The sequence below is a fragment of the Pyrus communis genome, chromosome 8, assembly GCF_963583255.1.
Source record: "Pyrus communis chromosome 8, drPyrComm1.1, whole genome shotgun sequence".
Classification (NCBI taxonomy): domain Eukaryota; kingdom Viridiplantae; phylum Streptophyta; class Magnoliopsida; order Rosales; family Rosaceae; genus Pyrus; species Pyrus communis.
In genome coordinates, this window is record NC_084810.1 from 9,627,075 (window position 1) to 9,654,273 (window position 27,199).

The following is a 27,199-nucleotide window of genomic DNA, read 5'->3' on the forward strand; positions in this document are numbered from 1 at the left end:
AGAAGCTGCTTGATAATGAACCACAGCTTGACATGATATATATCATAAGTTTGTTGTACTCTCTCTACCTAATAAGTAATAAATAAATCCGCTGCTGCCTTCTTTAATCTAACAATATATAGCAAATACATAGATCTTCTATATAGAAAGTACTCAACGGGGCTAGTTGTTCTTTATGTTGAATGTAGATAAAAAGCTTGTACTGATAAATTCTATGTTTATTTGAAGTTGGTATTTTCGGGGAATTGTCAAAGAGCAGAAGAAAAGGTTTCAGAGAAATGTGCAGAGCTCCTTACTGAGAGCAAGCACATATATTTTCATTAAATATCAACACAACACTTTTCCTTACAAGCTATATCAACCCTTGATTCATAAAACAAAAATCTAAGCATACACTTGTCCTATGAGACTAAGCATTCACTTAACTGTTGGTTCCTTCCTTCTCAACCATTAGATCAAAACCAAATTTCATTTAATTCCAACACTCCCCTTCAAAATGAATTCTGGTTTTGATCCCAAGCATTTCTCTGAGATAGACAAATCTTTCTTTTGGTAGAGCTTTGGTGAAGATGTCTGCCATTTGATCCTGGTATTTGCAGTAGATCAGTTCAATGGTATTCTCCTGCAATGCTTCCCTTATGAAATGAAACTTCCTTTTGATATGTTTAGTTTTCTGGTGAAAAATAGGATTCTTAGTCATAGCTATTGCTGATGTGTTGTCACACATAAGTGGTGTAAAATCCACTTGCATTTCACCAAAATCCTTTAACACAAACCTTAACCATATAGCTTGAGAGGTAGCCATTGCAGCACTCACATACTCTGCCTCAGCCGTAGACAGTGCAACACTTTGTTGCTTGACAGAGGCCCAAGAAAATATTCCAGAACCAAATGCAAATGCATATCCTGAAGTACTTCTCATGTCATCTTCACTGCCACCCCAATCACTGTCACAGAAGCCTACTAGGATTGCTTCTTCTCCCTTCTCATACTTGATTCCATAGTCCAAGGTCCCTGAGATATACCTGAGTACTCTCTTAGCAGTTCCCATGTGAATTTTTGTGGGATTATGCATGAACCTTGATAAGAGACTGGCTGCATACATAATGTCAGGCCTTGTGGCAGTCAAGTAAAGTAGACTCCCAACCATTTTTCTGTATAGGCTTTCATCAGCAGGTTCAGAACCATCCATTTTACAAAGTTTCTCATTTGTGATCAATGGTGTTGCCACAGATTTGCATCCTTCCAGATTGAATCTTCCAAGCAATGATTGTGCATACTTCTGTTGATGTATGAAGATTCCAGTAACATCTTGTATTACTCCAATTCCCAAGAAGTGATGCAACAAGCCAAGATCTGTCATCTCATATAGTCTCATCATGTCTTTTCTAAATTCTTCAATCATTTCTTCACAATTGCCAGTAAAGACCACATCATCAACATAAATAGACACAATAAGCATATCAGAATTCTCACCAGTTTTTGTATACAAAGTAGCTTCACTAGGACTTTTGTTAAATCCACTTTTGTTGAAATAGGAGTCTATCTCACTGTACCAAGCCCTGGGGGCTTGTTTGAGTCCATACAGAGCCTTGTTTAACTTATACACACTCTCTTCTTCATTTGGAACTTCAAAACCTTGTGGTTGATCCACGTACACTTCTTCCTCCAGAGTGCCATTTAGAAAGGCTGATTTAACATCTAATTGATGAAGTTTCCATCCCTTTTGAGCAGCAAGAGCAACCAAGATTTTGATGGTGTCTAACCTTGCCACTGGGGCAAAGGTTTCATTGAAATCTACCCTCGGTTGTTGTGAGTAGCCTTTGGCAACCAATCTTGCTTTGTTCTTCTTTATAGATCCATCCAGATTCAGTTTGGTCTTGTAGATCCATTTCACACCTATCACAGGTTTATCACTCAGTCTATTTACTAATTTCCAGGTAGAGTTTTTCTCAATCATAGCAATTTCTTCACTCATTGCTTTCTGCCAAGATTGATCCATTTCAGCTTCTTCAAAACTCTCTGGTTCAGCAATACAATAGTTACAGAATGCATAGATCTCATCTAAACTCCTCATTTTTAATGGAGTTGTTCCTGGGGAGGAACCCTGCAATTCTTGTCCCTCTGCATTTGAAGTAGTGGACTGAGATCCTTGTGTTGGTGTTGAAAAATCATTTTGACTTCCACCTTGTATAACAGGTTCATTCTTAATTTGCACATCAGCTTGTGCTTTTTCCATTGTTAATGGAAATGAGATGGTGTCAATGTTCTTGGTTTCCCAATTCCATGCTTCATTTTCTTTTAACACCACATCTCTTGAGATAATTACTTTATGTGACTCAATATTGTAGAGCCTATAGCCCTTTTCACAGCTTCCATAGCCTACAAGGACACACTTGATACTGTTGATTTCAAGCTTGTGTCTTAATTGAGATGGTATCTGTGCATAGCAGATTGATCCGAACACCTTCAAGTGCTTCACACTTGGTTTTCTGCCACTAAATGCCTCAAATGGTGTTTTCTTCTCAAGTGCTTTAGTTGGACACCTGTTTAGAAGATCCACAGATGTATTGACTGCCTTACCCCAAAAGGAAAGTGGCATTTTCTTATCATGCAGCATTGGCTTGGTCATTTCAACCACAGTCCTGTTCTTCCTCTCAGCTACACCATTCTGTTATGGTGTGTAGGCCACTATCAGTTGCTTCTGTAATCCTGCCCCTTCATAGAATTCTTGGAACTCAATTAAAGTGAACTCACCACCTCTGTCACTTCTTAGTCTTTTGATCTTGAGACCACTCTGAAGTTCAACCATCACTTTGAATTTCTTGAAGATTGTAAAAACTTCACTCTTGTTTCTCATAAAGTATACCCAAACCATCTTGGTTCAGTCATCAATGAATAACAGAAAATATCTGTTCCCACTGAGTGTAGGTGTTTTCATTGGACCACACACATCTGTGTGAATGAGTTCTAGAGGTTGGCTTGCTCTCCATGCATTTCCAGTTTCGAAAGAGTCCCTATGATGCTGAAGGAAGATTTGTGAAAAACAAGTTCATTTGAGCAACATCAACAACATGCAATTAACAATTAAAAGGCGGAAACATGTTTATATGCACTCAAAAACAAAACTTAACCCATGAACTTCAAAGCCTAGTAGATAGGTGAACCAAGACTCAACTCAAAATAAAGTGAGTTGAGAAATCAATACCTTTGTAGATTCCTCTTTGCATAAGCAAAGGCTAATCACCCAAAGAGAGGGCCGTCATTCCTTGCATCTTAGATCCATGGATTTGGATGGATGAAAAGGTTTCTCCAAGTTCCCAAAATTGAGAACCTCTAAGTCTCCACACCAAGGCAAGATTGAAGAAGAAATGAGTGATCTAGAGGAAGTAAGATTGCTAGATGTTCCCCTCTAGATTGGCCGGCCATTTTGGAGAGAAAGGAGAGTTTGTTCTCATCTTTACTCCTTAGAAAAACCCTTAGGATGAAATGGCTACAAAGATGTCTTTATACCACCTCACAATGGAGTGGCAAACTTGCAATTAAGCCAAGTTCACTACCCTCCTCTAAATGGCCAAATTTAAGGGGATTTATTGGGCTATTTGGGCCTTTGTGAATAATTATTCATTAAGTTGTCATACAACTTAAGTCAATGGACTTGACGTTCGAAGCCCATTGGGCCTTAAGGTCCAAAACTATCCCGAGGTCTTTTAACGAACTTATTCGTTTGATTAATAATCATATTAATTAATCCTTGCCATAAATAATTAAACCATTTAATTATTCTTACTCATCTCCTTTGAATCTTCAATCTCTACCTTACACGGTGTACGATCCATTAGGTTCCTTTTAGCGAGGCAGTGGGCGATTCAAACTCTTTCAAATCGATTGTGAATTGAAACTTACTTTCAATTCTCCCGTTAGTGATAATACACTTTTAGGGCTTCCACAAACCATGGTTGACGCCTAGCAGCATGTCATGGTTACCCAAGCTAATCAGAAGAGGTGGAGAACCTATTCAGTTTTAGGATTACAAATGCAATACGGTCTTTCTCTAATACAATACTCTTGACCACATTGTTTGGTTTGATAGTTTATTCATGTCTACTATCCAATGTGAGTCTTGTGCTTATATGATTACCTTGAATGTGATCTGGAACGCATTCCAACATCTCATTCATACTCTGGCCAGAGATTCTAAATCATATCATAGAGTATTCTCCCTCAAACAGTTTGAAGGTTAGAGATCCCTTGTTGCGCATTCACTTGCCTCTATGGCTAAGTGGCTTAACCCCAACGATGCCGTGGACACCCTCCTGATGGAGTGACTTTGACATAATCAAAGATTAAGGACCTAACCACAAGACAACTGTGATGCCTCAGGTCAAAAGACTAATTTGCATTATCCCAACCATGAGTTCTCATGTGACATGAATATGAGAACTCTTCGTTGATCGTGTTCAGTGAACTCATTCTCTATTGAGCACCTACATGCTTGTCTTGATGTCACACACACCAATGACTCGAGACTAGTCACTCTCCCTGAGAGAAGACATAGCACGTACTGATCTTAACGGACTGTCAATGCCCAATTGACAATCCTATGATCAGGAACGTTTAGGATGTGTCAACGAAAGAATGGTCTCATGAATCTAACTTCTTTAGATCGCATTCTTCCAATCACATATTCCTTGGACTTATCGTTTAAGCATATAACATTTATATGAGACGGCTCAAACAATAATCTTTGCCCTTTACATTAAACTAGATTAGTTTAACATGTGAAATGTCCATAAAGTATCATCATATGATTGGTTTTAGGGCACATTTCCAACAGATGCTTCCCCAGTATGCAACCTTCACAAGGTTCTTTAGTTTCTTGTAACTCAAGAAGACCAGTCACCATTTGTAATCTCTCCAATCTCTTTAAACTGTGAAAGTTGAGATGTCCAAACCTCTTGTGCCATAACCAAGAGTTTTCTGCAACGCTTGCTTTTAGAGCAATTGAGTCATTGTAATCTAGCATAAGTGGAAAACTTTTGTTTTCAGTCATGCCAACTTGTGTTACCAAGTTTTGGAGACTTCTGTCGTCAAAGATCTCTACCATATCGTCTCCAAAGAGTAAGAAATAGCCATGAGCAATCATTTGTCCCACACTAAGGAGATTTTCATCAAGGCCAGGTACAAGTATCACATCCTTGATGAATCTTCTTCCACCCTTTGTCTCTAGAACAAGAGTTCCTTTTCCAGTGGCTTCCACAAGTTGTCCATTCCCCATTTTAACTTTGCAATTGAAGCTTCTGTCAATGTTGATTAACAGGGATTCATATGCAGTCATATGATTACTGCATCCACTATCAATGTACCAGATTCCTCTCTTATTTTCAGTTCTTGCAACACTACAAGCATAAAAGACATTTACTTCTTCTTCTTCTGCTCTACGTGCATAATTGATAGCTTGGTTCCTTCTTGGATTACAATCTTTTGCTAGATGACCAAACCTATCACACTTGGTGCATTTGGGTTTTCCCTTGAACCAGCAAACACCATAGTGTAATTTGTCACAGATTTTACACTTGGTTTTAGTAGAATCACTGCTAGTTTCTGATTTTGATTGTGGAGTATGCTTGTTGTCCCATTTCTTCCCTTTTCCTTTCCAGAATTTCTTTTGATTTGAGTTGTTCCCCTGAGCCTTGTAACTGCTATCTCTTTCAGTCACACTTAGGCTAGAAAAAGCCTTTTCAGCTAAGCTTTCAGAGTGCATGTTTAACCTATGCTCATATCCTTTCAATGTGCCAATCACATCCTGAACCTCAATAGAGTCAAGGTCCTTAGTTTCTTCTATAATAGATGCGATGGAATCATAGGATTTAGGCAGGCTAATAAGTATCTTCTGCACTAATCTTTGGTTTGATAGTTCTTCACCAAGAGTTTTCATTTGATTCACAATGTTAGTCATTCTTGTTAAATAAGCAGATAGAGCTTCACCATCATTCATCCTAGTGTACTCAAAATCTCTCCTTAAACATTGTAGTTTGACAGATCTAACCTTTTTGTCACCACGAAATTCTTGTTGAAGAACATCCCACGCAGTCTTGGAGGTTTCAAAGTTTGAGATTCGAGGAAAGATCTCGTTAGACACTGCCCCTTGAATGATACCTAGAGCTTTTGCATCTCTGGTTTCATTAATCTTCATTGAGCTCTTCACCGACTTTTGATCTTCATCACTAGACTCATCTCCAGATTCTGCGCTTTCAATACCCTTGTCCACCAAATTCCAGAGATCATATGATTTGAATATGGTCTTCATCTTGATGGACCAAAAATCGTAGTTGGACCCGTTAAAGATAGGAGCCCTCAGATCTCCTCCACTACTTGAAGTAGCCATGTGAGACCTTGTAAGAACAGATGAGGTTTTCAAAAAATCTGGGATTGAGTTTCCCTTTTTTTTTTCTTTTCAGAAGTACGAAGCACACAAAACGCCCATTCCTGAAATTTATCAGAACCTAAGCTCTGAGGCCATGATAAATTCTATGTTTATTTGAAGTTGGTATTTTCAAGGAATTGTCAAAGAGGAGAAGAAAAGGTTTCAGAGAAATGTGCAGAGCTCCTTACTGAGAGCAAGCACAGATATTTTCATTAAATATCAACACAACACTTTTCCTTACAAGATATATCAGCCCTTGATTCATAAAATAGAAATCTAAGCATACACTTGTCCTATGAGACTAAGCATTCACTTAACTGTTGGTTCCTTCCTTCTCAACCATTAGATCAAAACCAAATTTCATTTAATTCCAACATGTACGACCTACAATCCGATACAAAAGTACGAAAAAATACGTATGTAAAGTAGAAGCCTCAGTTAATAATTTGATCCAGGACTGTCCCAGGTCTCAGGTATGATGGAGTGAAGCATACAGCAGTTGTCTTGGTAGCCACCACACTCAGTAGTACAATCCGATGAATTTGAGGTGTCAAGTATAACCTCTTCAATCTTTCCGTAAACATTTTCCGCAGTTGGCCTGTTTGTAGGTGAAGCTGATACACACTTGAGGGCAATGTTGAGAAGAGGAAATGCCCATTCTTTTGCAGCTTTAGCAACCTCCTTGTCGAAGACCTCCCCAGTCCACTCCTCCTTAACCATGGCAGTCACCCACTTAGGAAGGTCTATCCCAGTTCCTTCAACAGTTTTGCCTGTTAGTAACTCCAGAAGAATCACGCCGAAGCTATAAACATCTCCCTTTTCTGATAACATTTTCTCTGGGGCTGTGTAACCATTGGAGGAAATGGTACACCCTTTCTTGGGGTCGAAGAAACTTGAAAGCCCGTACTCGCTAATCAGTGGTTCATCATTGTCATCTAAGAGGATATTTGAAAGCTTGAGATTCCCATGAGGGATGCAGTCATCTGACCTCTGATATATGAAGTCTAGCCCCCTTGAAATACCGCATGCTATGGAGAGCCGAAGCCTCCATGGAAAATCCCTCTTACCTTCTGTGTAGCCTGCACATAAATATATGAAGCAGTTAAGGGCATTTGTAAATTCTAGGTGATCGAAAATGACCAAGGAATATGTAGATGTGGGCAGTGTGCCCACCCCCTTGCACCCAAGTTCGAATCCCACCCCACCCCTAAGATTAGAATAGTACATAGAATAGTTTGATGTGAACTTACCCTCAAGCAGGTTTAGCAGACTTCCATTGCTTTGAAACTTGTAGATCAAAAGTTTTTCTTCATTAGTGGAATTGTAACCAACAAGTGGTAGAATGTTGGGATGCTTTATAATCCCTATTTGGCTCATTGTTCGGCCAAACTCCTCAAAGGGTACTTGCAATTTCTTCAATCTTTTGACTGCATATAGGGCATTGTTTTTCAGTATTACCTTGTAGAGGCTGCTGCAAAAGGACTGGTTTCTCAAGTCAGCTGTGGCTTCAAGGAGGTCTTCCAATTTAAAACTTTCATGTTCTTCAACAAAGAAGACAAGCTCCGATCGGTTCTCCACTGGCTTCTCTCCCTCTTGAACCTTAGGAGGCGGCATATTCTGAGGCGAGTCTCGAAGCGATTTGAGAATCTCCCTCTCTTCAGCTATCTTAGCAGCCTTCCTTCCTGCAAAGTACATGAACAAGAGAAAGAAGCCAAGCCCCACAATTAATGGCATCATGCATTCGTATCTCTTGTACCACGGTCTAAAGGTATCTGAATCACTGCCACTCCCACTGCTTGGTCTCTCGGACTCTGTTGCTACGGCCGCTGAATTTACTACCTTTTCCTGCTTCATGGCACCATGTCTCTGTAATCTCCTCGATTTCTTCAAGTATGTATGAATCGGCTGAACTCCCTCTTCAGAGCGTGAGGCAGTGCTAATAAAATGATTGTTGGAGATGTCCAGTCCCCTCAGATATTTCAGTTTAGTCAGAGCCTTGGGTATCCTTCCACTCAGAACATTGCTGCTTATATTCAAATATGTTAGCCTTGTGCAGTGCAATATTGAGTTAGAAATAGTTCCCCCAATTTGGTTTTTTGCTAGGCTAACAACTCGAAGATTCGGGAGATTACATAGTGAACCTACATCAAGTATGCCACTAAGATTCAAATTTTCAAGCCTGATTTCTGTTATCGAAGTAGCGAGTGAGTTGCATGTCACACCCTTCCACTTATGTATGCAGGGATTTTGCCGCATAGGTGCATTCTGGCCAACTTTAAGTATATCTTGAGGATCAACAGCTCTAATGAATTGCAGCAAAGCTTCAAACTCTGGTGACTCACCTCCCATGGATACCGTGATTGAGAAAGAAAACACCCCAATGCATACCAGTCCCTTCAGAAACAGATTGAAACCTCTCCTGCTCGGCATTTTTGTTGGTTCTCTTCTTTGTTGGACTCATCAGAAACTGGTTGAACTGTGATAAACTATGTTTCCATTTGTCTACTTTCCCCCCCTGTTTATCCCGAAAACATTGAAGTATCTCAAGGCAGGATTATAACTTATAATATCAAGGTGCATGGTTCTACTATTTGGTGCGTCAGATGAGGATATTTCGTATACTACAAATTTTTCTTTGTATTTTCTCCATTGTGTGAGATAACCAATGTTTTCAACAATTTGTTAATCCGTTACCTTCAATGTGATAAACTACAGCCATAAACATAATTGACCAAAAAACAAAAAAAAAAAAACAAAAAAATTTGCATAGAGTCAGTTAACCAGTCTGCATTCAAATGAGTTTTGGTTAGGACAATGGTCCTGGCACACCCCTTTCCTTTTCTTTTTTTTTTTAAATCCCTCTTTGTTTATGTCCCCTTTCTCCGTTAATTTATTCAACTCAAAACATAAACAAGAATATGCATGAGAAAATGGTATGAACAACTCATCTCTTCATATTTTTTTATTCATTTACAAATTGAGGAACTAAATATTGGATTAATCATTTCGACGGGTACATCTATAATTTGTCTTTGTGGAGATTATTAATTTATGGGAAAGAATATTACTTGCCTTTGACTTTTGGCTAAATTGTAAGCACAATATCATGATCAGGGCCAATATATTGATAGGGGGTGAGTAAAAACCAATGTACGTCTTTCGGAAACTCTGAACTCAAACGGTGGCTGTTCCGGAGTGGCCAAGATTAGGTTGATCATCTAAGAAATTTGCTTATGACTACAAACAAAAGTTGGACATCTCTATGCATCTAAGAAACAAGAATTTAGAAAGATTAGGATTCGTTGGTTTGTAGTTTTTACTTTTGTCTAATTGGCGATGTCCATTTTTAAATTCTAAACCAAGTTAACTTTTGTGGAGAGGTTTGCAGTGGTTGTAACTTTTAAATTTTGTATTTGTTTGTGTTTGATTACTAAAAATTGTGATTCATGTGTAATATGTTCCTTTGTGTATATTTATGACTTGAAATTTGTCAATCCATGTAAAGCTCGAGATGATGAGCATTTTGGTCCAAACCTGTGTGAATTGGAGTTAAAATAAGCCAACATATAAAAAGTGAAAAATGATAAGATATTTCAAGTACAGATATAATTGAGAGGGCTTCTAATCATAGTTCGATGATTGATGTAGTGGTTATGGGTGTTATGTTTTCCTTAAGGTGGAAGTTTGCAATCCAACCCATGTCACATATTCTCTTAATTTTTTTTTCAGGATCATTAGAGCGGAGGGACTCGTCGGAGTTTGATCGGCCATGGGCTACTAGTGGTGGACAACGGAGTTGGCTGGCAATATTGGTCAGTGATAGTCGTGTCCAGCCAAAGTTGGCCGATAATGGTGGTCGTTGGAGGAGAATCTCGTCGTAGTTATTGGTTAATGTTTGCATGGCAAATATGTATTAAAATTGAACTTTATCACTATTTACATGAATGGTATTCAATTGGTATTTAAACTAGATTTGGCAAATGCGTAGTGTTTGTATCGTTATTATTTCAGATTTATTATCTTAATAAACCAAGTTGTGTCAAATCCATTACCTTAACGGGTTTAAAACTTCAAACCCAAACATGACCCGTTAAATATCGTGTTACCTGCCTGATCCATTGCACCCATTAGGAACAATATATTAGTTTAATACAAGAAAATTTTATTTGAACTCATATAACCTTTTTCTACATCCAACTTAAATTTTAAATGTGAATTTTCTTTTTTATCCTATTGCATAATTACTATCAAGTACAAGGTGAAAATAACAACAAAACTAAAATTTATAAATAAACTCATACTCAATAATTAAACTCCACCATCACACAATGTTTATCCTACGTTCATTCCGGCTAAAATCCTAAAAGCTCCCATACAGAAAAACAGGTTTTTTTTTTTTTTTTTTTATCGATGGATGGTGATTTTGTAGTTTTGAACCCTCCAACTCAAGTATGAATCGATTTATGCAATTTTTTTTAGTTTGATTTCAATTTTTTTTTTTTTTAAACTTTGGAAGATGGGTTTTTGAGTTTCCTTGGGTTTTTGGGTTTTGCAACTACACACCATGTTACCATTACAATTAGGAACTTGTACCCATCTCTCCTTTAAAGGCACGTAGGCAAAAACTGTTCACGAAACGAAGTTATAAGGAAGAAGTTGTAAGCAAACAAAGTAAGGCGCAAATTGGTAATTTAACGCTTTTATATATAGTAGGCCCATCTGTTGGACTGGCTCATTCCATTTCAGAACCAACCTGCGAGCCAACCCAAATTATGTAGTCAGATCTATGAATTGACTTGGTTTTCTCGATATTTTTTAGACGCTATTTCACGGTGTTTTCTTGTGAACTAATCTCGATAACCACCTGTTGGAGTTATGCCCTACAAGCCAATTTATGTAACATTGGATATTATATAATAATTTCATATTAATTAATTAATAAAAGGGCAAGTATATTCATTGATGAGTTCGACTTTATACTATAGTGGTAATGTATTGTGAATGAGTCCACAAGACTTAAAGGTATGGGAGTAATGTCCTAAATGAGGTTATGTGTGAAATCATGTCATCGGATTTCACTATTTATATTTCGTATTTTGTATATATGCGATTTTATTTTATTGTTATTTTAGAGTTTAGCTTAGTTTTAAGTTTGACTTTTCCGTACTTAGTCATTAGAGATTTGTGGACCTCCAAGGTCACTCTTAGATTTTTTGGGCAGAGCCCAAACCCATAAACTCGTAGGCGAAAACTATTTGCGAATCGGAGTTTTAACGAAGGATTCGCGAGTGACGTAATTTAAGGGCTAAATAGGCTTAGTTTATGTTCTGAGAATTTCTATTTGGTTGTTAATTTCTTTTTAATTACTAACTAGTAGCTATGTGAGTTGCTGTTTTTAAACATTCATTTCAATTCAAGTCTAACCTTCAACAATAGTAATGTGTAAACCAAATTTGCAAATTATATGACATGTCACCAACAGATTTAATTTAGTGCTCATTCATTACTTATACATGTCAATTAAAGTCCCATATCGACAAAGTTAGTAAATAAGAAAAAAAAACACCTCACCATTTATGTATAAAACACTTTAAAAATTCAGATAGAAGAGAAACAAAACACATTATCTATTCACTTGTAAGCCCGGGATTTTTTGGTTCCCTTCTCTTAAATACAAAATACATTAGTTTTTCCATGTTTCTAAATTATTTAGATTGAAGTTTCTTTCTAAGTATAACTTTATCGAAGTCTTACGTGTGAAAACAAATAATTTTTCTTAGATGAAAGTAGAACACATTTTTTTGCATCGTCCCGGGCCTAAAAAATCTTAGGACCGGCTCTACAATCAACTAGATATATAATTGAGATAACATGTTATATGTTTATTTATTATTGTTCGTTGCGTACTTAATAATTCGAATTAAGCTAATCCAATAATATGCCTGATAACCCAATGCCACCACCATTCGACTCCTCTCGTTACCAACATCACATTCCACTCAAGTTTCACCCCATTTAACCACCGTAGAAGGTGGTTCAGAATCCACCGGTTTCTATGATTTCCTGGCCGGCGGTTTGGGTTTTTTGGCCACCCCGGCGTCAACCACTACCATCATTAATTACACTCACCTCCACCCCAGCAACAAAACCCAACAAGCTGTTAGACCTCTGATAATGGTGAGTTGAAGTTCGAAAGTTCTAGGGTTTTTCGGCCTCTTTCGCTATTTTTCAGATATTTTTCGGCAATTTATTCTTTGTGGCAGGTATCTTATATTTGTAGATATAATCTATATTTTGGTATATTTTTTGTCTACCATTTTGTTGGCCGGATTCTAGCGAGGTGTTGGCTGTCAACTGCACGTGCTGCGGCGCCTAGCCAGTGATCTTAACTTTTTTTCCTAAGCTGATTTCAATAACATGATTTCATTTATAATATTGGTTTGATGAGATTCCATCATTTGAATATAGTTTTATAATTCATCGCCACTTGACTTTTGTTATTGGCTGAAAACCAAGCATTAGATTGCCGGCGAAACTTTTTGAGTATGTTATTCGTAGTAAGCTTAGTAAATATTTGTGTACTTTGATAGGTGTCGGCGAACTTCTGATTCTTCGTTTAGCTTGCATTTGTACTTGTGACTGCTTCGGACGCAAGGTGAGTGGTTTGTTAACTGTTCCTACATAGAATATTTAAATAATTATATGCCAATACGTATGCCGTATTGAATTATCACTACCACCTAGCATGCATGAGTTAGAGATGAAGTATAGATGATGTATGATTGCTAGTGTGAGAAGAAGTGCCAGAGAGTTTATTAGAATTATTTTGTAGAACCAGTAGATTAGGGAATTTCTTGTGTTGTGCTTTTGTGCGACTAGATGCTTGGTATGGGGAACTGATAATGTGTGTGCCTATTGGGTAATTCAGCTAGAGTGACGTATGATTTGTGATATATATTGAGCATTTGGAGAGACTAGGTTCCTTGTACATTATTGTGTATATATTTAGATTGTATTTTATTTAACATTATACAACTACTGTTCAACTGTCACATGGTGATTTCATGTGTTTCTTGAGATCGAGGCGTGACATTTGGTAATGGTGGAGAGGAAAGTGCCCAAAATTTTCAAGATTGGAGTTGGACATCAACGACCTCTAGATATGACGCCAGTGGAATGGGTGTCACTTAAAGAGAGGGGGAGGGGGGACGAAGATGGTGTGGTAGCCAGTAGCGGATCTATTAAGGGACTTATGTGGTCCTAGGACCACCCAAAAGCTCGGATAAGTGGCTGTGAGGACCTCCGATGACCACCCAAGTCTGGGCAGACAAGGGAGGAGATGAGCAACTGCTGCACTATTTTCTGGAATTCAACAAACCAGAAGGAGAAGAAGAAGAAGAAGACTAATTATTCCTTTTTAAATGACTTGGCTAGATGAAGTCGTTTTACCCAAGCCATTTGAGTGAAACGGTGTGCTTTGTTATGGGTTTGAAAACAATCTCTAAGTCACGTGGGAGGCTGAGTTTCGTAGGGGCCTGACTTTCAAAAGAGCCCATTTTACCAAATCTTCTTATAACCTTTTAATTGCTTCCCATTGGGCCATTCCCCAATCCCCATCCCACCTAACCGAAGGCACCACTAGCTAACACCAATCACCTCTCCAGTCTTCACAGACCATGAATATCATGACACATTTTTAGGTATGACACTTTATCATAAACAAATTTAGTCTTTGTTGCTCGTAATGTTGTTGGTACAAAAATTATGAATGAAAAGTTGTAGTTTATGGTTTAAATTTTTAATATTATATTGGGACCACCCGACCTTAAATTCCTGGATCTGCCACTGGTGGTAGCGGTGGGGATATTGGAGCAGAAATGGGGTAGGCTTCTCCTCCAAAGATTTCTAATGAATTCATGAATTTATAACCCTTTTAAAATCTTTTTGAAATTTCAATGAATACCCATTAATTGTAATCCATTATTTTCTTAAAGAAATGAGATAAATGGGTTATGTTAGGATAATATTCTTTATACATATATATATATATATATTATTTTTTTTTAATACAATTACCATTATCAAAATTCGAATATAAGATCTCTCACTTATAAATGAAGAGAAATAAACTAGACACTAGTACTAAAAGATAGTATCATGTTTATATTTTTAAACTAACTATTAACGAAAATCACATGTTTCTACATTTGACAAACAGAAATCAAATGCTTGTTGGAGCAATATTAGAAAATATGAAAATAACACAAGAATTCCAATGATAATAATCATAAATAAAATAACAACATCAATAGTATACAAGATTAATATAAACATCTAGAGATAAAGTTAGAAATGAGGCTTGCATAAATGCAATGTCCTAAAGATAGAATTTCACCCCTACTCTTGTGCTTGTAGTTCGGTAGGCGTCTATCTTCTAGAATTCAACAATCTATAATCCAAAGTCAAAGCTGACACACCCCGATCGAAATCAAGGCGTGTTGGCTATCACGCATTGATTTCGGTCGGGGTGTGTCAAAAGCACTTTAATCTTCGAACTGTGGCGAACTTTATATATTCCGTACTCTCAAGACACGACTTGGAATTTAGCACATGAAGCATGAGAAAAACGTAGTGGGGAAACCCTATTTCTCAAGAGTAAAAATTAACTCTAATTTTCTATATTAATGATGATGGTTTCATGAGTTTATATAGCACCCAAGTACTTCTTGTTAAAGAGATGTAACTTTTCATCTATAAGTATACATCATTTGACAAAGAAATGCACCTAAATAACATAACCTTTCTAAGAATTATGGTTAACACTATTTTTCATTCAATTATTAAAATTATATATTACAATATTTTATATTATAATATATCATTTGCAACAATCCCCTACATGAATGAAAAATTAGGAAGAATTTGAGAGTATAGACGAACAAGAGATGCATCGGGAGAGGTGTCTTTTGGACTTGAACCTACCTTAGTGAATACTTCTTGGGTTTACTTGGTGGCGCAGTGGATGTGGAAGATCTTGAACTGTTCTCTGCAGCAGTAAATCGAGACAATAAGCAACACACATCACTAATCCTAATACATTACGGTTCAAACGATTGTATTCATTTTGGTCTTGAACAAATCCCTGATTCATGAGAGATTTAGAGAATTTAGCCATCTCATTCTCATTGAAGCGACCCACTTCTACTCTCACATAGGTGACCACTAATTAAGAATAGTCTGCTCTATTCCTCTAATTTATAAGATATCACTGTCATTAAGTATAAATATACACCCTAAAACTTCTGCAGACAACACACTTCTTCCATCATAGGAATGAGATATATAGTGTGTTAACTTCTTTGAATCATGCCCAACCAGTTTGCCTATTGAACTTTGACCATGGGATCTTCAATCAACTAAGTTAGGTTTCCGCCCGACTAATTCATTAGCTATATTGGGTTTAGCCTTATTCCCCTCGATGATCAACTTACTCTCTAGTCTAACCTTTAATAATTGGTACCATTTAGGTTGACTATTTTCTAATGTTGGCCAAAATATTCCATCATGCATGAAACAAATTTCATCGAGAGTAGTTGTTTTTCAATTTTAAGTCATCAAAACATATATTTGGACTTACTAATAAGTAATTTCCTAGGAAATAGACTTCCCCCACATTTAAGGTATTTGAAAGAAGGTCTCTAACCTCTTCACACCTTAAAACTCATTCATTATAAGAGATTATTATATTTGTTACATGCAAATTACTCCTTCTAATTTGTTCCTTGCCTTATTCGCAAACCATCACAATACATGCATAAGATTATCCCCAACAACATTTTGAAGCCAATATGCTTCCTATCCGGATTGTAATTGTACTTTCATTTGAGGATTTCTTTATTGAAATGCATGTATTTCCACCTATGTACTTTGTCTTCACATTGTCAAAGATTCAATTAGTTAGCATTATGGTAAATATGGATGCTCTTAACTATGAATAACACAACCCCATGGCTATGTACATTCGATTTATATGCTTACTTAATAAGCATCATCATGTCTAATTCAATTATGTATGCTCACTGAATAAGCATTAGTTCTGTGTCTAGTCATTTCTTTTACGAAATACCCCACACTTTAACTCATTGGTGTAAGAGGAAAGACATCTTCTTGGTGATAATAAACGGAAATGCTTCATGCCCTCATGCCCAATTAATTGATAAATCCAAATGTCAAAGTAAACCATAACTGAAATTTAAGTATGGACTTTTTTCCATATGAAACATATCAGTTTGGCAATCCTTTTCATTTACTCATCTCACTTCTATCTTTCTTCGGGCTCTGTCCAAAATGAGTTCATCTATATGCTTTTCTCAAAAGCTTCAACTTCAAGGCTTAGGCTAGTTGCTGATTGGAGAGGTTATATTCAGTGCCAAACGCAAACACAGTTCACATGACATGCCTTTCCTTTGAAGTTTGGATCTCACATGGCAGATTCATCTTTCCATTTTATTTATTTTTATTTTTATTTTCTTTCACCACATTACATAGGCAGAAAGCATATTCCCAATGCGTTAGAGTAAATGTAGAATTATGGAGAATAATCTGAAGAATGACTTTGAGATACAACTTGAATCGTTTCCTTAAAGTGTTATTTGCCCCCACTCGAATGAGTTTGCTAAAGGGTTCTTGGCAAATCACTTCCAGGATACAACAAAGTATGGAATATTCGATTAGCAAAACCGAATTGTATTCCCTTAGAAATAACTAGAAAGAAATTGTATGAATGTGATGGAAAGAAAAGAGAGCAAGGAATGTAGAAACAAATTTCTGAAATTGTGTGTGAAACATTATACCACAATAGGTATTTATAGGCATTAAAGCATCCGTTCATCGAACCCCTTCATTTTAGTTGAAGATATACAACCCTTCTTAATAGTGTTGACCCAAAAGACATGTCTTCTATTTCATATTTTCAGAAAATAAATATTGACTAATTACATCTTTTAATTCTACTCATACAATTTGAGTAACCATCATGTCTTTTAACCAAAAGTTACAATCATTCAACAAAATATACAACCGTAAAAGGTTGAATAAAACACAACCCTACTGCCTTTTCTGCGCGCGCACACATGTTGCACAACGCAGCCAAGTCATATAATAATAATAATAATAATAATAATAATAATAATAATAATAATAATAATAATTTATATATTTATTATTGAAATCTCTAACAATCCTTCCCAATTTCAATAATATAATAACATTTCTCTCTTTATAATTCACCACAAACATACTGATATAATTATGCATACAATAAATGTGTCTTTCGAATTAAACCTTTAATTAGTGTAAGTAATTCAAAGTTATAACGAATGCGATGGTGACCTAAGTTTAAACCACCTATTCTTATGTTAAAACCGGAATCACTACACACATGATTATGTCTTATTTCCTTAAAGAAATTTCTGAACTAATTAAGCACTATTATGGCCTTGTGCTTCATCCTGGTTTCATGAACATTTAAAGAGAAAACCCAACTCTTGATAGAAGCGGCACCACTTCTTATGTTCATATAGGTGATGTTCCTTCCCATGTCCCTGCTACTATAGACATAACTACAAATAACCTCATTAAGAGATTAAACTCATCCTCCTAAACGTAGCAGTCTTGCACTGATCATCCAAGAATGAGCTATATATTCATTTTCAGTGCTTTCACAACCACTTAACAATAACTTGTTATTACCCATTAAACTTTTAAACTAGTGATGTTCTAGACAAAGTCGGGTTACCATTATTGGTGGCTAATTTTCAGTAAAGGGTTTTAACCCCATTCCACTAGATGTACTAACTACCAAATCTCTTGAAAGTGCTTTCGTTAATGGATCCGCCAAGTTATTACTTGATTTACATAAATAATATTAATAACTCCATTAGTTATTAATTGCTTGACATATTCATGTCTCAAGCTAACATGTCTAGACTTTCCATTGTATACCTTATTGTATGCTCTAGACAAAGTAGCCTCACTATCATAGTATAAAGAAATGGATGGCATTGGTTGTGGTCATAACTCTATTTCCAATAACAAATTTCTAATCCATTCTGCATCTTTACTTGTTGCTGCTAATGCTATAAATTTAGATTCCATAGTTGAATGTGCTATACATGTTTGTTTCTTCGAAGCCCAAGAAATTGCTCCTCCAACAATTGTAAAAATCCACCCTGATGTAGACTTATTATCATTAGCACTTGTTATCCAACTTGCATCTGAATATCCTTCAAGTACTGCTGGACACTCATAGTAAGTTGAACTCAGGTTTATAGTTCTTTTAAGATAACCAAAAATTCTATTTATTGCTTTCCAATGAGCAATACCTGAATGACTAGTGTATCTAAAAAGTTTGCTTACTGCAAATGCGATATCTGGCTTGGTACAATGCATGACATACATTAAACTTCTAATTACACTAGCATACTCAAGTTGTACAACGGACCTACCAGAATTATTAAGCAAAGTTTCACTAGGGTCATAAGGGTTATTTGCTTCTTTTATTTGTAGATACTTAAACTTAAGAAGCAATTTTTCTATATAATGTGACTGACACAAAGCGTAACCCCTACTATGCTTCTTTACTTTAATACCCAAGATAGTATCTACTTCATTCAAGTCATTCATCTTAAATTTTGAATTTAGATACTCTTTAGTTTCATATACACCTTTCATGTTTGTACCAAAAATTAGCAAGTCGTCAACATATAAACATATAACAACACCATAATCATTTGTGAATTTAGAGTATATGCATTTATCAGCATTATTATGTCTAAATCCATATGATAAAATAACAAGACCAAACTTTTCATGCCATTGTTTTGGTGCTTGCTTCAATCCATATAACGACTTTACTAATTTGCAAACCTTCTTTTCATTCCCAGGGAGAACAAACTCTTCTGGTGTTCCATGTAGACTTCTTCATCCAAACCACCATTTAAAAATGTTGTTTTCACATCCATTTGATGCACATGCAAATTATATAAAGATGTCAATGCAAACAATATTCTAATTGATGTGAGCCTAGCTACTGGTGCATATGTATCGAAATAGTTTATTCCCTTTTTCTGCTTAAAACCTTTGGCAACCAGCCTAGCTTTAAATGTCTGAATAGACCCGTCTGTATTGTACTTTCTTCTAAATACCCACTTACAACCTATTGTTTTTTATCCTTGAGGCAAGTCTACTAAAACTCATGTCTGATTAGATATTAATGATTCAAATTCATAATCTATAGCCTCTTTCCAAAAGGCTGCATCTCTTGAAGTTATTGCTTCACTTAGACTTTTAGGACCATCCTCAACATTCAACAATATGGGTATTTTTTTAAGAACCTTTTTTCTATTTCCTTCGACTAAAAATACAATAGATTAAGACGAAATAAAATCAGAGCCTAGAGTCTTTTCTTTTCTTACTCTTTGGCTTTTCCTTGGTTCATTAACAATTTCAGACTATTTTCTTTTCTCACCTTAGTAAACAATGCTTCACCCCATAAATATTTTGGAGTATTAGCATTAATTATCATAGAATTAATCATTTCAGTGAGTGTCCTATTTTTTCTTTCCGCCAAACCATTTTGTTGTGGTGTATAGGGTGCAGTTTTTTGATGTATAACACCATGCTCTTCACAAAAAATATCAAATTCATGTGAAAAATATTCACCACCTCTATCACTACGAAGCTATTTAATTTTCCTTCCTTTTTGGTTTTCAACTTCCGCTTTATAGCGCTTAAAACACTAAAAGACTTTATCTTTATTAGACAATAAATAAACATAAGTGAACTTAGAACAATCATCTATAAATGTGATAAAATATCGTTTTCCTCATCTTGTTAAAACACCATTAAATTCACATATGTTAGAATGTATTAAGTCTAATAAATTTGTATTTCTTTCAGCAGTTGGAAAATGTTTCTTAGTCATTTTCGCTTGAATACATGTTTCATATTTATCATTGTAATCATCATTGCAAGTAATTAAACCAAGTGTATGCATGTATTTTAAAGATCTAAAATTTACATGTGCTAAATGCAAATGCCATAAATGAGAGGAAAATTCAACAATATAAGCAGAAGAATTCACTTTATTATTAATACTTAGTTTGAACATCCCATCACAAGAATACCCCTTCCCAACAAACATTCCATTTTTCGACATTTTTAACTTGTTCAACCCTAGAACAGTCTTTATACCGTTTTTACATAATAAATTTGCAGACACAAGATTTTTTCTAATTTCTAGAACATGTAGTACATTGAACAACGTCAATTTCTTCCCAGACGTAAACTGAAGTTCAACGGTTCCTTTTCCTAGAACTTTGGCGGAATTATGATTCCCCATTAAAACCCCTTGATTGGTCATTGATGCTTCATGTCTTGAATTGTGCCTTATCACTGTACACATGTATAGTAGCCCTTGCCATATTCAGTTCGGTAATCATGCCAATATGCATAATTGATACCATTGTAACTATGTTATCAATTCCAGAATTTTCCACCATGTTTGCGCTATTGGTCTTATTGGCATATTCCTCACTTGCTTTTCTGTGTCTGCAATCACAAATGTAATGGCCTTTCTTTCCACAATGATAGCAGACACCATTTGCATTCTTTTGATTGTTGTTGGAATTGCTCTTCTTAAACTTCCCTTTGTCAATTTTGACTTTGAATTTCTTTTTGTATTTGTTTCCTTCAACAATGTGAACTTTGGAGGAATCTTGATTTGTAAAATTCTTATCACGATTTTGAGTTTCCTCTTCAATTTGAATACCCTTTTGCAAATCCTCCAAACTAATATCTTCCACCATGTGTAAAAGTTTCTTTCTATAGTTATTTTATGTTTGGGGTAATTTTGCCATAATAACCCCAACTATCATAGGATCTGGAATAACTATTTTAAGTTCACGAAGCTTTGAGACTAAGACCAATAATTCATGAACTTGGTCTAGGATGGGTTTGTTATCAAACATAGTGAATTCATAATATTTGAACATTAAAAACTTATCAGTACCTCTTTTCTCCGTTGTGTACTTGTGTATCTTGCCAAATGATCTAAAACTAGACTCATCAACAAATAATCAACTTCCTTGCCGCTTTCTCTATTTTTCTCAATTTAATTCTCACAACCATATTTTCCAATTATTGCATATTTAATATTTCTATCTTTAGTTTGTTGGAGCAATATTAAAAAATATAAAAATAACACAAGAATTCCAATGATAATAATCATAAATAAAATAACAACATCAATAGTATACAAGATTAATATAAACAACTAGAGATAAAGTTAGAAAAACTGACAAACTTGGAGATTGAGGCTTGCATAAATACAATGTCCTAAAGATAAAATTTTGCCCCTACTCTTGTGCTTGTAGTTCGGTAAGTGTCCATCTCCTAGGATTCAACAATCTATAATCTGAAGTCAAAGCACTTGAATCTTCGAACTCTGGCGAACTTTATATATTCCGTACTCTCAAAACACAACTCGGAATTTAACACACGAAACATGAGAAAAACAAAGTGGGGAAACCCTATTTCTCAAGAGTAAAAATTAACTCTAATTTTCTATAGTAATGATGATGGTTTCATGAGTTTATATAGCACCCAAGTACTTCTTGTTAAAGAGATGTAAAGTCTACATCATTTGACAAAGAAATGCACCTAAATAACATAACCTTTCTAAGAAATATGGTTAACACTATTTTTCATTCAATTATTAAAATTATATATTATAATATTTTATATTATAATATATAATTTCCAACAATGCTTCTAGTATAGTTTAATTCTTAGCAGTTTAATACCTCAAGTAATAATCTTAAAGAAATTGAAAATTTGATCTCTTTTTAGGATTGCCCTAAACCATCAGGGGTCTATTGATGCAAAACTACAAGACCCTTTTGTTTTGGCTCGGAATAAACGGAAGGTTCTGCCAGCGAGGCCACAAACCACAACCATGTCTTTCCCAGCAAGACAAAGTGTGTATGACAGCAAATACCACAACGGCAAAAGGGGAAATTGCCCACTCACACTTTTCATCATTGTGTTTTGCTTCACGCCAAGAGACCCTTTTCAAAATTTCAAATCCAATTTTTTTGCTTGTGAAGGCAATCATCTCTTATCTAGGTTGGCTCATCAAACCAATTATGCCGGCCATTGCTCATTCAAGCATTTGACTTAGACACGTATTTTCATTAATTAATGTAACTTGAAATCTAATTTATGATTGTTTTAATTTGATATGATTGTTTTAATTTGATTCAACACTACAAGCAAATGTCTTTTAAATCTATTAGAAATTCAAGCAAAGGATTGCTTTGGCTTCTTCAATCAGTTGCGTCCTTCAAATCTTTTAGAAATACATACATTGAAGGACTTCGCTTATTGTTTGTCAAAAAAAAAAAAAAAAATCTATAAAAACTATTTTTGGTTATAAATATTAAATCATCGTATATGATATGCACATAAACTTATGTGAAGGACAAAGATATTGAAAAACAATATTAGGACCTCCACAAATAATAAATACATACAAGTATCGTAACAAAGTTATAAAACCGAAATCGCCGTAGTTGTATAGCATTATTCCAATTTTGAATAGTTCAAGCAACCAACAAAAGAAGAGACCTAATCTTTATGAGTCTAAAAATCCTATATACAAAATCGACACCATGATCTCCAATTGAAAGCTCCCCCAAACTCAATCCTTATCTAGTTCCCTACTAAAAACAAGGAACAAATTCAAAGTAAAAACCCCACGTTCTGGTCGCTCCCCATATATCCCTACAAATCGGTGTACAAATTGAACGAAAGCTAAAAATAAAAATCAAAGCAGTAATCCACATTAGCGGTCAATTAAACACAACCCAACAACATATAATATTAGTTAAGAGTGCTCATAGTCAAACGTCTTTGTCATTATCGTCACCTTCAACTTCATAAAAGAATGGGTCCTTGAGAAGTTCAGTAGCGGAAGGCCTCGCTCTAGGCTGGGCGAGGCACTTCTCAACAAACATCCTCACCTCCGGGTCTTTGATTTTGTTCAAGGCCTGGGGTCTTACTCCTGAGGATACCTTCTTGTATATTTTTGCAACATTGTCACATTCACTATAGGGTATTTCCAAGGTCACCATCTCAAGCACGCACATACCAAATGAGTAGATGTCCACCATCTCAGTGTAATCTTCTTCATACAGCTCGGGCGCCATAAATTCTGGAGTCCCTAACACCGAATGTGCTGAATGGTTCTTCCCCACTATAGCAGCCAATCCCAAATCACCAATCTTCACCTATTGAAATCATAGAGAAAATTTTAGAAAAAAATTAAGAAAATACATAGAAACAAATCTGTAAAAAACCAAGTTGAAACAATTTTTTATCAGAAAAATACGAAAAATAAAATAGGAGGAGATAAAAAACATACGAAAAAGATGGAAAACCCCCCAAAACTATTTCTTATTACAAAATCCTAGTAATTCAAGTAACGTCTGGCTCAATATGTGGCTTTAGCTCACATCCCTACCTCCAATATCGTCGTATAAAAATTATTAGAAAAACCCTACTAATAAAAGAGAAGGAATAATAATTATATACCTGGCCAACATTCCCATTGATAAATACATTGCTGCAATTGAGATCTCTATGAATAACACAAGGCTCATGAGTATGCAAATACTCCAGCCCTTCCAAGATCTGTTTTGACCACTTCTTCAAGGCCTTCATCGAAACATGCTTATGCTTCTTCGTGTACTCCCTCAAATTCCCACTTGTACAAACCTCAGTCATGAAATTGAGCGTGTTATGCTCCACGTCCCGCCACACTTTGTACAAAGTGATGATGTTCTTGTTCGTCAACGACCTGAGAAGCCGAACCTCAGAGTAGAGCCTCTCTATCATAGCAGGATCGTTCGTGAAGTTACGTAGCTTCACTTGGTTCCATGCCACCTCTATGCCCTCCTCTTGATCGAAAGCCCGGTACACCTTTTTCACAGCCCCGCACCCTAGGAGCTCGTTGTACCGGCCGTAGCGCCCTGTTGGGTCAATTTCGATGAATGGTTCTTTGTCGGACTGATCTTCGTTTTCACTCAGCATCTGCCAGGAATAAATAGATATTAGCCCAGGAACAAAAACCATAAAAACGCCTCCAAATGTATATTTTTGTGTTCAAAACTTCAAAATCAATGGAAGTTTTAATATAGAAGCTCGATTTGTTGATACAATAAACATATAAATATATATTGAATCTAAGATCGAATTAGAACAAAGACGGAAAATAAAAGTCAAGGATTAAAGCTGCAACCCTATATTTCAATAAGAAACTAAATTACCATGATAATATTACTAGCAAAGATAACGTTTAAAGCGATAAATTTCTCTTGAATGTTATTAAAAATAAAGAACAGTGAGAAGAAAGAGAAAGATAGGTACCTTAAAATTACCAGAAGCTATTCACTGCTGCAGAAACGCACTTGAAAGTTGAAACAAACTAAGAAGCAAAGGAATGAAAAGAACAGGGTTTAGGAGGCGTCGGGGTATATATAGGAGGTGTGACAGAGATATGATGGGATTAATTAAAGTGAATGAGTGAGTAGGTGGGGATGGTTAATCCTGATTAATGCAGGGTTAGTGAAAATTAATTGGGATGCTAAACAAGACTGAGCCGTTACTGGATAAATTTCTATCAGGATTGGATTCGTAAATATAACGAGATTTATATAAAATGAAAGTGGTATAAATTAAATTACTAATTCCTTATATAAAAATTAAAGGATTTGTTGTAGTTATATTTAGAATAGTAATATGATTGTGTAAATCCTAGTGTATCTAGAGATATCTTGGAATATTCCATTTAGTAGTTATTATCCTAATAGAGTTGTAATCCTATTAGAGTAAGGATTTAACCTATCCTACTACTGTAAATAAAGGCACAATGTGGTGATACAACACACACCTCACAATTAAATCTCTCTCTTGATCTCTCTCTTGCCGCCGGCCTCTCTCCCTCTCTAGTCCTAAATACAGTTCAATCAAATAGACTTACAACACGTTATCAGCACACCCTACCAGAAGCTAAGGAACTGAGGATCATAGGAGGAGGTTTTCTTCTATAAAATTCAAAGGCTTTTATTTGTTTTCTGCCAATCATGTATGCTTAAAATAAAGTAAGATATTTGAAACGTCCACGAACCATGAAAACATTCCCTATGATGCATGAACCCCTTATATTATATTTTCCTTCCGATATATATATTGTAGATGATTCTTATATTTATCAATATATATATATATAGTAAACTGTCGATTTACCCCCTGAACTTTCACCTAGCTTTTGATTCCCCCTTGAACCTTTATATTGGAAAATTAAGGACTCAAACTAATTTTTTTAGCCGATTTGCCCCCTACTGTTAGTTTTTCATGTATTCTATCCATATTTCTGTTAAGTGAGACTATTTGCACAACATTTGAGGGTAGTTAGGTCATTTCATTCTTAAAAATGATTAAAAAACTGAATATAAATAAAAAATAAAAAATAAAAAAAAACTTTCCCTCTATTTTTTTCCCGCTAATTCCTATCCTCAATTTTATTTTTCTCTCATTCCTATGCATGAGAAATGACATATGGTGTTATTGTCTTCATAAATAGCAAAGTTAGTCTTTTTCTTGAAGCATATACTACTATTTTTATTTTCTCTAAGAAATTAATAATTTGACAAATGTTCATGGTGTTATTGTCTTTAAAGCAGTGCATTAATATGAGAAACATGTTCATAATACTCATAAAAAATGCTCAACATAATTACATACATTTCATAATGTCAAAATAATCTCAATACAATTCCACAAAATGATCCTTAAGAAGTTGGAAAACTTAAGAGATTTTACCATCCATAAGGTATATAACCCATAGAATCTCGATTACAAAATATGGGCATTCCACTTAACCAAACACAAGCAAAATAAGGTTTTAGTTATCAAAACAAGAGCACAAACATTCTGCTCGAAACACACATGTCACGTGGAGATCAACTACACTTTTCATGGCCTTCCTCGTTTGGTTGGAATCTTGTACCTAAACCTAGTTTCATTTCTAATGGCTGAGTAAGGTTGAGGGTGTTATGTTTTCCAACTTCATAAGGATCATTTTGTGAAATTGTATTGGGATTATTATGACATTATGAAAAGTATGTAATTATCTTGAGCATTTTTTTATGAGTATTATGAACATGTTTCTTATATTAATGCATTCCTTTGGAGACAATAACACCATGATCATTTGTCAAATTATTAATTTGTTAGAGAAAATAAAAATGGTAGTACATGCTTCAAGAAAAAGACTAACTTAGCTACTTATGAAGACAATAACACCGTATCTCATTTCTCATGCATAGGAATGAGAGTGAAAAATAAAATCGAGGATAGGAATTAGCGGGAAAAAATAGAGGGAAAGTTTTGTTTTTTAATTTATTTTTAGTTTTTTAATCATTTTTAAGAGTGAAATGACTTCACTACCCTCACATGTTGTGCACCTGGTCTCACTTAACAGAAATATGGATGGAATATATGAAAAACTAATGGTAGGGGGCAAATTGACTACAAAAATTAGTTTGAGTCCTTAATTTTCCAACAGAAAAGTTCAGGGGGGAAATCGAAAGTTAGGTGAAAGTTTAGGGGGTAAATCGATAATTTGCTCATATATATATATATATATATATA

General features: G+C 35.4%; 2 protein-coding genes across 2 annotated transcripts; both read right to left on the reverse strand.

Moving 5' to 3' along the window:
- Positions 1 to 6,865: 6,865 nt before the first annotated feature.
- On the reverse strand, positions 6,866 to 8,857 carry LOC137742920 (probable leucine-rich repeat receptor-like protein kinase At1g68400). The gene is made up of 2 exons (XM_068482856.1): positions 7,678 to 8,857; positions 6,866 to 7,506 (listed from the first exon to the last, which is right to left on the reverse strand). The coding sequence occupies exons 1-2, from the start codon at positions 8,855 to 8,857 to the stop codon at positions 6,866 to 6,868; spliced, it is 1,821 nt and encodes a 606-aa protein (XP_068338957.1).
- Positions 8,858 to 23,282: 14,425 nt separating this feature from the next.
- LOC137743845 (probable serine/threonine-protein kinase WNK11) lies at positions 23,283 to 24,976 on the reverse strand. The gene is made up of 3 exons (XM_068483779.1): positions 24,914 to 24,976; positions 24,080 to 24,577; positions 23,283 to 23,775 (listed from the first exon to the last, which is right to left on the reverse strand). The coding sequence occupies exons 2-3, from the start codon at positions 24,575 to 24,577 to the stop codon at positions 23,389 to 23,391; spliced, it is 885 nt and encodes a 294-aa protein (XP_068339880.1). The 5' UTR covers positions 24,914 to 24,976; the 3' UTR covers positions 23,283 to 23,388.
- Positions 24,977 to 27,199: the final 2,223 nt, after the last annotated feature.